Raw genomic sequence first — 11,448 nt, forward strand, 5'->3', positions numbered from 1 at the left:
TGCATTTCAACAAATCATATTGTAACAATTTAATGAACATTAAAGGCATCGAAATACAAACTCTGACCTCTACCATATACCATGAACAAAAATTAACTTGTTGATCACAAACATAAGTGTCAATGCTAAAGCTAGAAACACTTTTTCTTAGGGGAAAAAATTACAGAGATTTCTTCACAATCTCCAGTTAAAAGCAAATCAAGTCTTACATTTAATACTCTTATCAGAAAATATGAAGCATAGTTTTTTAAATCAGCAATAAAAATTATCTGAACAAAAAACTTAAAAAAAGAATATAATAGACAAACGATTACTAGTGAGGGAAGAGGAAAAATATTTATGGTGACATGAGAAGAAGAGGAGGAAGAAGGGGAAGAGGAGGAAGAGGAGGAAGAAATCCTCTCTCTGGGACCTAATTGCATTTCCTGCTGGCTGAGAAAAAAATGTCCTCAACACAGCTAAAACCGAGTGCAGAGATAATGTTTGTTTTTCTTAGAGATGCCAGAAATGAAAGGGTTAAAAGCCACAAGTGCAGCCACGTGATGGTGGCGCACTCCTCTGATCCCAGCACTCAGGGGCAGAGGCAGGCAGACATCTATGAGTTCGAGGACAGACTGGTCTACAGAGTGAGTTCTAGGACATCTAGGGCTACACAGAGAAACCCTGTCTGGAAAACAAAACAAAAACAAACAAACAAACAAACAAACAAAAAGTTACAAGCACACCATGCTTCTTCGGGGCCAGAGCATGGGACCTCTGAGTTCAGTATTCCCAACTGTCCTCTGGCCATTAGGCCTGAACAGGGTAGGGCACTTCATAGACCCCCTTAGTTTGATTTCTTAAAGGAAATTCTTTAAGAGAAATAAGTAAATCATAGTTTCTTAATTATTTTTCAAATTTCACTTTATCTTTGAACATGGCTGCAAATTACATTCTATAAGAAAAGTAACTTCACAAAGTCATAGATATAAATGTATAGAGTATAGTTAGGACACTTATGCGCTCTCTCTCTCTCTCTCTCTCTCTCTGTGTGTGTGTGTGTGTGTGTGTGTGTGTGTGTGTGTGTGATTATCAAGCTAGCTCTAGTGTGGCAGAGTCTCAGCTAAGAGCCCTGAAACCACAGCCATGCCTAACGCCTGCCCCTCCCCCGATGACATCCTTGCCGAGGCCACTGTCATTTTCTTGGCAGGCCGTTTGCCTTCCGACTGGAACTGACTAACCTTCGTGACTGCCAGGCAGAGCACAGCTCAGGAGTCCTGTGGCCAAGGATGGTGACCAGAGCACCAGGCAGAACACTTTGCAGTCTCACTCCCCAACATATCTCACTGTGGCTCTCTCTGGGGCAAGGGACCCCAAAGGGGATTTGAAGAAAGGGCATTGGGAAGGTCAAATGACAGGGGCTCTAAAGAGGATGCGAATGAAATGAGCCATCACTGTGTCCACAGGATGTCACAAGGTCAGCCAACACAGCAGGGAGATGAGGAGGACCGCAGGATGCAAACATGCAGACTGGTTCACCACGGCACTTAGCCACTTGCTGTAGAAGGCGACGTCTGTATAAACTCCAGGATGTCCACGTCGGCCGCAGCTGATGCCCCAGCTCACAACTCCTACCTGCACCCATTTGTCATTAAATTTACAGGACAACGGGCCTCCAGAATCTCCCTGAAGAAAAGAGAAACATGTGTCAAGAATGGAATCGATCCCCACTGGGTTTGGCTAATTACACTGGAAGACACCCAGGAGACAGGCTCAGACACGGGTTTCCTTGGGCACCCCAAAGGTCCAGCCCGAGCCAAGTGCAGTGACATATGCCTATAGTGAAGGTGAGGCAGAAGGATTTCAGGGAGTTCAAGCCTACTGGACTAAGTACCAAGACACTGACCCAGAAAGAGAGAGAGGGGCAGGGGAAGCATCCTTGCCACACCCAAGCTTCTATTAATACACAAATGCCGGAACTGGGTGTATACCTATGGCCACTGAAGAGTTAATGGGGAAGTGTTAATATGCTCTGAGGTTATCTTCGTCATTTCTCAAGTGGTGTTAGATTCTGAATCCCACTTCTGAGGGGCTGGTGATGTGACTCTGTGCTTAAGAGCACTTGCTCCTTTTGCAGAGGACGCCGGATTAGCTGAGAACACCCACATGGTGACCCACCCTCACCTGCCACTCCAGTTCTAGGGGATCCTATACCCCCTTCTGGCTTTTGCAGGCACTGCATGCACATGGTGCACATAAATACATGAAAGCAAACTGCTCTCACACAAAAAATGAAAACAAATGCTTTTTTAAAATCCCACTAAATATCATTGCTATATAGCAGATCCTTACATGTAATGCAATTTCTCTTACTAATCTATACAGCAAGATCCTTGTGGATTATGGAGTCCATTTATGTATATTCTTCTCCCAAACCTGCTTCAGTGAGCCTAACAATGACTTCAGTGAAATAAACATAGGCTTCTGGGGGGAGATGGCTCAGGGGTTAAGAGCACTGACTGTTCTTCCAGAGGTCCTGAGTTCAAGTCTGAGTGAACCACATGGTGAATCACAACCATCTGTAATGGGGTCCGATGCCCTCTTCTGGTGTGTGTGAAGACAGCAACAGTGTGCTCATACACATTAAACAAACAGATGAACCATAGGCTTCCTCAGCATCTCTTACCACCCCATTTGACCTCAGACATGCTTTTCTCACTGCTGGTTCACCCTAGACCCTGGTCAAGCCTAGAGCCTGTCTCCTGGGTGTCTTCTGGTGTAATTAGCCAAACCCAGTGGGGATCAATTCTATTCTAGTCATATGTTTCTTTCTCTTTCTTAATGGCATCTTCCTCACGCTCCAAAGACATTACTTCAGGAATTACACATCTAAAAGGAAAATCTGGCCATGTTCATCCAGCCGCACTTCCCATGTCTGCCTGGGCCACTGTAGAAACTTAGTCATGTTCAGCCCAATCCTATTGCTCTAGATATTTAAAGATCAGTATCCTCTACCCCAGTGCAGGGGGAGGGGCGGTTCACAAACCTAGGGTTTCTTGTCCACTGCTCTTCACCTCTCATCCCTGAAATGGAGACAAGATCTTACTACATAACCAAGGCTCACCTCCAACTCACTATGTAGGCTAGTCTGGCCTTGAACTTTTGACCTTCCTATCTCAAACTCCTGAGTGCTGGGATTACAGGTAGATACAACACACTTGGACAACATAAGAAGTGCACTTAGACCTCAGTTCTCCTAAGCATACTGACCCCTACCTCTAAAAATAATATCACAAGAGGACCTTCAGTTCCTGTCTTTGGACTTCCACAGCAGTCTGATAACTATGGTGTTATGTTGCCAGATTGTGATATAAGTTAACTGAGTTAACATGGGCTCATGTTCCCTTTGTCGTGGGAACTGGCACATAGGGGAACTCAATGCAAAACATTATTATATTACCCACCCCCAACTTCCACACATAAACTGGAACCCCACACATCCACCAAAGAGTTAGCAAATGCCTCAGGCCTTGACACCTGAGGCTAAGGAAGGAGCCCATGAATTTACCTGGCAAGCATCCTTCCCTCCTTCTTTATAGGCACAGATCATGCCTCTCTTGACTAGATCAGCAGAGCCTGACGTAGCTCTCTTCAGCATCTCATTACATTTCTCATAAAGGATGATGTTTTGGTCCACTTCCTGGAGAATTTCTGTCGGGACTTTTGGTGCTAATGAAAAAGATGAGCAGTGTATAAATCTGCTCAGTGGATAGCAAGCGCTCAAACACCCAAGAACTCCCCCTGGACAAAAGCAGGGAAATTAATATCATCCCCATTTGACACAGAAGAAACTGAAACTAAAAACTGTGACAGGAAAAAATTGAGTAACAGGCAGAATTGAGCCAGGCCTAATGGCCTAACGTAGTCTCTAAGTCCATGAGAGGCCAAGGCAGGAGAATCTCAAGTGCAAGGCCTGCCTGAGTTACAGTGTGAGTTCAAGGCTGTCTTGGGCAACTTAGCAAGACTCTGTCTCAAAGAAAAAGTAGAAAGTGCTGTGAATACAGCTTTGTGCTAGAGCCCTTTACTAGCATGCTTAAGGCCCCGGGTGCAAGTCTCATGCTCAAAACAGGGAGAAACTAAGACAAAAGAAGGCTAATATTTCTGAAGGGGAAGCAAGGCCTTAGAGGATGAAAAAATGACAACTCATCAAACTAATTACTGATGTCAGTGTGACAGAGAGGAGATAGCTTGTGCACCCTTTATTTTTTGTCAGTGAGATGGGATCTTTCCATAGCCCTGACTAGTCACAAACTGTCCACACTTCTGCATGTAACACCACACCCAGCCAATTTTTCTTCACTTTCTAGAGCACGACAATCACAGGCTCTCAAGACATAGAACCCTAAAAGGTATCACATGTGACTTCTTCTCACAGATCGGAAGCTACCTGCAGGTCACCCAATTCCTCTAGGCACAAGAAACTCTATAAATACCAAGATAGGTACTTCCATTGAGAAGCTGGCCATCCTGTCGTGAGGAAAAATCCACCCAGAGTGCTGGAGAGACGGTTCTTCAGTTAAGAGCACTTATTCTTTCAGAGGACCTGAGTTCACTTCCCTCAGTGTGTGGAGACTCATAACTCATAACTCCAATCCCAGAGGCTCTGACACCCTCTTCTCGGCAGGTCTCATTCAGGTATTTGGTACACAGACATTCATGAAGGCAAAACAACCACACACACCTAATAAAATAAATCAAATCCGAATATCCACCCAGGAGAATGCCATCACATCTGGCCTTTGTCCACAGGGAATGTAGCAATTCCTATAGTCAATCAGCACATTGCCCACAAAACTACAAAAGGAGATTTGACACAATTCCAGTTCCCAGGGGGGAGAGAGAGAAAGAGAGAGAGAGAGAGAGAGAGAGAGAGAGAGAGAGAGAGAGAGAGAGAGAGAGAGACCTTTCGTGGGCTGTCATCAGATGTTTGTGTTGTGACAAGAGTTCAACACAAGATCAGGGATCACCTAAGCTGACGATTACCTTGACTCCCGCCAAACTGCCAAGGAGTCAGTCTGCCTTGGTGTGCCTCTCGTGATCTTTTGTTTCTACCCTAGGAATAAGGCCGAACTTCCTTCTGAGCGCCAAGTCTTACCACCTGGATCTGGTTTGCCCCATCCTGTCACCCAGCATCTGGTTCCAGCTTTCACATGAAAAGTCTCTATAGGGACGCAGACAGGATGGATGTTAGAGGTGAAATTCACAGGGTGCTTGAGCTTAAGAAGGGCAATATCGTTTTTAACGATGATAGCTGTTGAGAACTTAGGATGGACAAAGATCTTCTGGACGGGAATCACCAGACTGGTGTTTTGTCGGTAGACACTCCGATCGCCCATCTTGACATTGTACTGGGTTCGGCTGTGGAAAAGATGGGTTGCCTCGTTAGCCATGCGACCCTACCAAGCCCTCTTATACCCTTTCCACTCCATCCCGGCTTCTCGACATGGCCCCATCCTGTTTCTGTCACTAAAATCCTAATCTCTCACGCCTGTGCCACACCCAAAGTATTTCTAGTAACAAGATGGTCATAGCATGACCACCCCTTTCTTTTGTTTGGAAATGTTTTTGTCAGGCAGGTAGATTAACAGCAGTGTTTTCTTCCAGAATCCCCACCCAGCCCCCAATCACTCCTCACCTGTGAATGCAGTGGGCTGCAGTCAGCACCCACTGGGAATTGATGAGGGAACCTCCGCAGATGTGCATGTGCCTGACACGAACGCTCACCTGCCAGGGCCATTTCCCCTCCTCAGCGTCCATCCCTCCCATGATTTTCATAAAGGGTTCGCCACACACTGAAAAGAACTCGTAAGAATTAGACCCTCTCTTCAGGTTAGCGTTTCCACAGAAAGCACCACGCGCCCCCAAGGATAGCCAAGAAGGAGGCTACGCCCTGCTGAACACCACAGGCACGTCACGCCCTCAAGGCTACCGTGTCATACACGCCCCATGGCAGTCATATCCCCCAGAAGCCGCAGGCAAGCCAACAGGACTCTATGCAGCAGGGGCCTGAGCTACACCCGTGGGCCTCTCAGATTCAGGGTGTCATTAGGTCCCACTCGGGGCCTTGTCACCGTCCTCCCCTTGCCACAGACAAGCCTTACCAAATTACCTACGGAAAACTTGGTGAAAGGAGAGCGGGTGGTAGGCCTCTCGTGGGCCGCCTTGGTCGTGCGCACCCGGGTGGGTGGCGGTGGGGTTCCCTGCGGGCCTTCGCTAAGCCCTGTGAGGAAGCCGGAAGTAGAGAGGACAGAGGCGGCCGCCCAGGCCGCGCAGGGCCTTGGCTGAAGCAGCAGGAGGCAGGCTATGAGGCCTAGGGAGCCACCTCCGGACGCCATGCCACCGCGTAGGCCACCCCTCCTCCCAGTGAGGTGGCCCCCGCTCCCCGGGCTCGCGTGGCCACCCTCGGTTCTGTCAGGAGAAACGGGCTCCCCGAAGGGCTGCAGGAGGCCACGGCGAGGCAGAGGCATCCGTGGAGGGTCACGGCTTCTTGCTTTCACTCAGTTCACAAACTGAGCACGCCCCGGCCTGGGACAGAGGAGACAGCCATCCCGGATGGAGGCCTCCCCAGTTCAGGACCCTTACTTCCTGTGGAGCCTGTAGGTAAGGATGGAACATCCTTCCTGTAGGTAAGGATGGAACTCTGAGAATGAGAGGGGAAGCCCCAGGTCTCCAAAAAAAAAGGCACCTCAAACCGAGATTCATTCACCAGGCTATTCTTCTCTCTCAGCTTGAAAGAAAATTAGCCAATGTCCAGGCCTGGAGAGATGGCTCAATGTTTCAGCGCTCAATGCGCTTGCAAAGGACTGCTGATCAATTAATTCCCTGCACCCACATGGAAACTCACACCATTCTTAATCCAGTTCCAGGGGATCCAGCGCCCTCCTCTGGCCTCTGGGGGCCTTAGGCATGCACATACATGCAGGCAAAATACCCAGACACAGAAAATAAAAATAAATATATGTTCTTAAGTTAGCCACCAAAGATACCCGCAAGTCAATCCATGTCTGCTGCGCCATGTCCTTGATGTCTTCTGTGATAACTCACGGTTTTCTCTTAGCTGCGCAGATGCTCTGGGGGGCGGGAGGAGGGGGCTCTGAGCCTGGGCATCATAATCCCTGTTGGAGTGGGACAATGGACAGACAATCACAGCAACCTGAGACTTTCTGTGCTTCCCGAGTTTCCCTAGTTGAAGGAGGAGAGCCGTTGCATTTTCCAAGGTCTCCAAATCAATTCATGTTTCGCTGTCTTGGTGTGGGGGTTGAGTAAGAGTAGACTCACGTGTTTGAAAACACACGTTTTCAAACGTGTCCCACAGGGAGCGGCACTGTTGGAGGAAGTGTGTCATGTAGGGGCGGGCTTTGAGGTCGCCTATGCTTCAGTGATGCCAGTGTGGCTTACAGTCACTTCTGCCACTTGCAGACCAAGATGTGGAACACTCAGCTCCTCCTCCAGCGTGTCTGCCTGTGTGCTGACGTTCTTCCCACCGTGATGAAGAGGAACCAAACCTCTGAAACCGTAATCCAGCCCAGTTAAATGTTTTCCTTTATAGGAGTTGTTGTGGTCATGGTGTCTCCTCACCGCAATGGAAACCCTAAGACACTTGGGAAAGGGGCACATTCTTTAGGGTGCTCTTTCAGTCACAAGAGGGGTGGGAAAGCAGGTTGTCCACTCCAGCAGTTGCACCCCCACCCACCAGAAACTCTCTGCTTTCAAATTGTTTCTTTTTGAGACAGGGTATCTCATGTATGCAGAGAAGCCTCTTGACTTGCTGGGCAGCCAAAAAATTACCTAGAACTTGAGATCCTCCTGCCTGCACCTCCCAAGTACTAGACCTGCAGGCAGGTCCACCACACCAAGCTTATGCAAGGATGCTTTAAAAAACAAACAAACAAGCAAACAACACTGGGTGATGGTAGCACATCCCTTTAATCTCAGCACTTAAAAGGAAGAGGCGAAAGGATCTCTGAGTTCAAGGCCAAACTGGTCTAAGGAAAGAGTTCTAGGACAGAGAAATCCTGTCTCAGGGGGAAACAAAACCAAACCACCCAAAGGCCCAGCACAGCAAGGAACTTCGAACATTCTGTGGAAAGCTGGAAGAGTTACCCCACACCTATTTGAACCAACAAACAACTTCTGGTAGGAATTAGGATTCTGTCTAAGCTCCACCCCATAGCTACCTGGCAACAGCCAGGTAGGCCTGGCCTACTATAAAAGGGGATGATCGGCCCCTCCTCTCTGACTTGCATCTCTTATTCTCCCACTCTCAACTTCTCTCTTGCCCCCCTTGGGCTCTCCTCCCCTCCCCCCTCTCTCCACGGGGTCATGGCCGGCCTCTACTTCTCTACTCTCTCCCTCTCTCTGCCTCTACTACCCCCTTAACTCCCCTCCCATACCCTCAATAAACTCTATTCTATACTATACCTGTGTTTGTCTGGTCCCTCAGAGGGAAGGGATGCCTCAGCATGGATCTGCCGAGGCACTCCCTTCCCCCACACTGCCATAGAACATATTCTCCCCCCTCTTTCTCTTTTTATGATCACAACAATGGCACACTCCCAATATGGGCTTAAGTCATAGCTCCCAATAGTACTCAAAGCCCAAAGCTTTTTTTTTCTCCTGCCTCATAAATTTGAGCCTGTCCTAGAACATTCTGGGATGTGATTCTGGCAATTAGATCCAGAGACAGTGAAGGTTGACCGAAGTAGTACAGGACCCAAATTGCCAAGTCTTTATAATACTTTACTTTCTTCAAGTAAAGCTCTGACATCTCCAAGCCAAATGAGGCAAGACCTGTCAAATGAACAGGTAAGGCTTACTGCTCCTGTTATCAAAAGAGGTCTGATGCAGCAAAGAGACCAGGAGATCACAAATTTGCCCAAACGTGACCCCATTTAAATTATCCTCGCTTTCCCCAAATCAGTGCCTTAACGCTCATGTAAGAAACTCATGAAGCTGTTCATTTGTGTTGAAAATGAAGTAGCCTCAAAGATTAAACACGGTATCTATTGCAGTTACGTAGATGGTACGATTATACGAAACATGAAAATACTTTAGAACCTTCTAATCATAAGGTTAGAAATCACAGAACCTTTTAATCCAAGAGGGTAAGATCAGAGGAGGTATTTGCCATGCAAGCCTGAATTGAATTGAACCCCCAGAACCCATGCTAGAGGGAGACACCCAACCCAAAGAGTTTTTCTGAGCTCCACGCATACTTCTGTACATTCATGCACACACACACACACTCACACGCACATGCGCGCACACACACACACGTGCATACACACACACACACACACACACACACATGTACACCCATAGTTAGGTTTGAACCTGGTGCCTCCTGTGTGCTAGACAAGTGCTTTCTACCACGGAGCTATATACGCTCTGTCTCAGGCCAATAAATTGTCTTTAATAGGTAAAAGACAGAGTGTGGCCTACTGTAAGACTTTAGAACTTCCAGGAGCTACAGATCCAAAGTAAATTTGCACCTTTTCATAGGCCTTTCTTCATAAATTTCCATCAAGTGTTTATGAGAAAGATTAGAGGCAGGGCAAAGGACCAAAGAAAGCCGTGCTTAGAATGTGGTTTAGCGAGGGCGAGCGGGGTGAAGCGCTGTGCGAGCGAGCGAGGGAAGCCAGGCTGGCCCTGCTACTCTCCTCTCACCACCACCAACCCCCCAAAGACTCCTCATACCAAGAGGAAGGAGAATGAAAAACATAACGGGGGCCATGTGGTAGTTGAGTGAAGACAACATGGGAGAATCTATGCTAGGAGACCCCACCCATCATTATCTGCCCCAAACATGCACCTGCCTAAGGAGGTGGCTATTAGAAGAAAAGCACACACACATGCACAGCCACACATATACACACAGGCACACACGAACACACACACACACCCTACCGAATGCCCAGGAACAATCTACTGCCGGCAGAGTGGTTTACAGAAGCGTGGAGAAGCCACCTCTCTGAGGCAAGGAAAGAATGACAGTAACTTACAATGGAGCAGACACCAAGAAAAACTCAACAGCTCTCTCTCCATGGGTATAAGAAAATAACAACAACAACAACAATAATAATAATCTGAAATCTGTACTTAGGAGACTATCCATGGCAACCACAAAGTCTCATCTGATTATCCCAATACTTCCCACTACAGAGAAGACATAGTCAAAGCTAGGAACTCAGCTCAGTGGTGAAACACTTGTCTGCCGTGTGTAAGACCCTGGCACCACCACAGGGAAGGAAGGAGGGAGAGAGAGAGGGAGGGAGGGAGGGAGGGAGGGAGAGAGGGAGGGAGGGAGGGAGGAACGGAGAAAAAAGCTAATTGCGTAGGGTTCATCTCATACATATGTTTTTAAAAAGAACAATGAATACAGAACTGTATCTCAAGCCTAGTGGCCCACGCCCTTAATGACAGCACTAGGGAGGCAGAGGCTGACAGATCTCTGTGAGTTCAAGGCCCCAGAAACCAAGCAACAACAAAAACCAAAAACAAGACAGAAAAAAAAAAAAGGTGATGGAGGGAAAAAAGGGACAAAATACAATGTTTTCTCTTTTAGGCTGAATCTTGATTTAAATGGATGCACAGAGGACACGAACACCAAAGACTGGGGGCAGGGGTGGGGAGGGGATCAGTGAGTGCCGGGAAGAAGGGATGGCGGAGCAGAGGGCGGCACGCTGATGCAAGTAAGGCCCAGCGATGCATGTGCAGGAAAATACCATAGTAAGTGAGATCAATTCTTCTTTACGCTAACTAAAAATATTTCTTAAGATAATACAATTATTTCCTTTTTAATTTTCGTTTTAGAGACAGGACCTCTCTTTGTAGTTCTGTCTATCCTAGAACTCTCTATATAGATGAGGCTGGCCTCAAACTCACAGAGATTTGCTTGCCTCTGTCTCCCAAGGGTTGGGATGAGACCACTATGGCTATCACAGTGTCATCCTGAAATCAGAGCCGCTGATAGAGTGCGTTCTACTCCAAATCCTCTAGCACTTCATCTTTCCATGTGAGATGCTACCACCACTGTACTGCCATCACGTAATGGTTGCAATGTCCTAATCCTAGACACACAGAGCCTAGGTCTAGAGGAGCACCCTAGCATGGAGCCCATGGGCATCCTATTCCCTAGGAAATATGGGCACTGCAGGGACACTGTGGTGCACAGGCAAGCCTAGTACCTCACCTCCCAGTGAGCCTGTGCTCCGAGGAAGTGGACCCACCATGCACCCTCCCAACATGTGAAGAAGCTACACATCTTTGCTCCTCTGAAGGCTGTACTGCACCATCACAAACTCCTACCTTCTAAACTCTGGTACCTGCGAGCACTGCTCATGTGGGTTACAGCTGAAGAAAGCAGAGAAGACACCTCCACACCTGTCTAGGCTCAAGGCTGAGGCAAGG

General features: G+C 47.7%; 1 protein-coding gene across 1 annotated transcript; it reads right to left on the minus strand.

Moving 5' to 3' along the window:
- Nucleotides 1-1,269: 1,269 nt before the first annotated feature.
- LOC127690208 (serine protease 42-like) lies at nt 1,270-6,374 on the minus strand. The gene is made up of 5 exons (XM_052189753.1): nt 6,149-6,374; nt 5,675-5,831; nt 5,135-5,397; nt 3,548-3,708; nt 1,270-1,665 (listed from the first exon to the last, which is right to left on the minus strand). The coding sequence occupies exons 1-5, from the start codon at nt 6,372-6,374 to the stop codon at nt 1,450-1,452; spliced, it is 1,023 nt and encodes a 340-aa protein (XP_052045713.1). The 3' UTR covers nt 1,270-1,449.
- Between the last annotated feature and the right edge of the window lie 5,074 nt (nt 6,375-11,448).

The sequence above is a fragment of the Apodemus sylvaticus genome, chromosome 7 (genome assembly GCF_947179515.1).
Source record: "Apodemus sylvaticus chromosome 7, mApoSyl1.1, whole genome shotgun sequence".
In the NCBI taxonomy this organism is placed as follows: Eukaryota; Metazoa; Chordata; class Mammalia; order Rodentia; family Muridae; genus Apodemus; species Apodemus sylvaticus.

Excerpts from the sequence above, each read along its gene's own strand:
- LOC127690208 (XM_052189753.1), bottom strand. The coding sequence starts at position 6,374 with ATGGCGTCCGGAGGTGGCTCCCTAGGCCTCATAGCCTGCCTCCTGCTG. Across the intron at positions 5,398-5,674 it reads GCAGCCCACTGCATTCACAG|CCGAACCCAGTACAATGTCA; the intron begins GTGAGGAGTGAT and ends TCTTTTCCACAG. Across the intron at positions 1,666-3,547 it reads GAGGGAAGGATGCTTGCCAG|GGAGATTCTGGAGGCCCGTT; the intron begins GTAAATTCATGG and ends TCTTTTCTTCAG.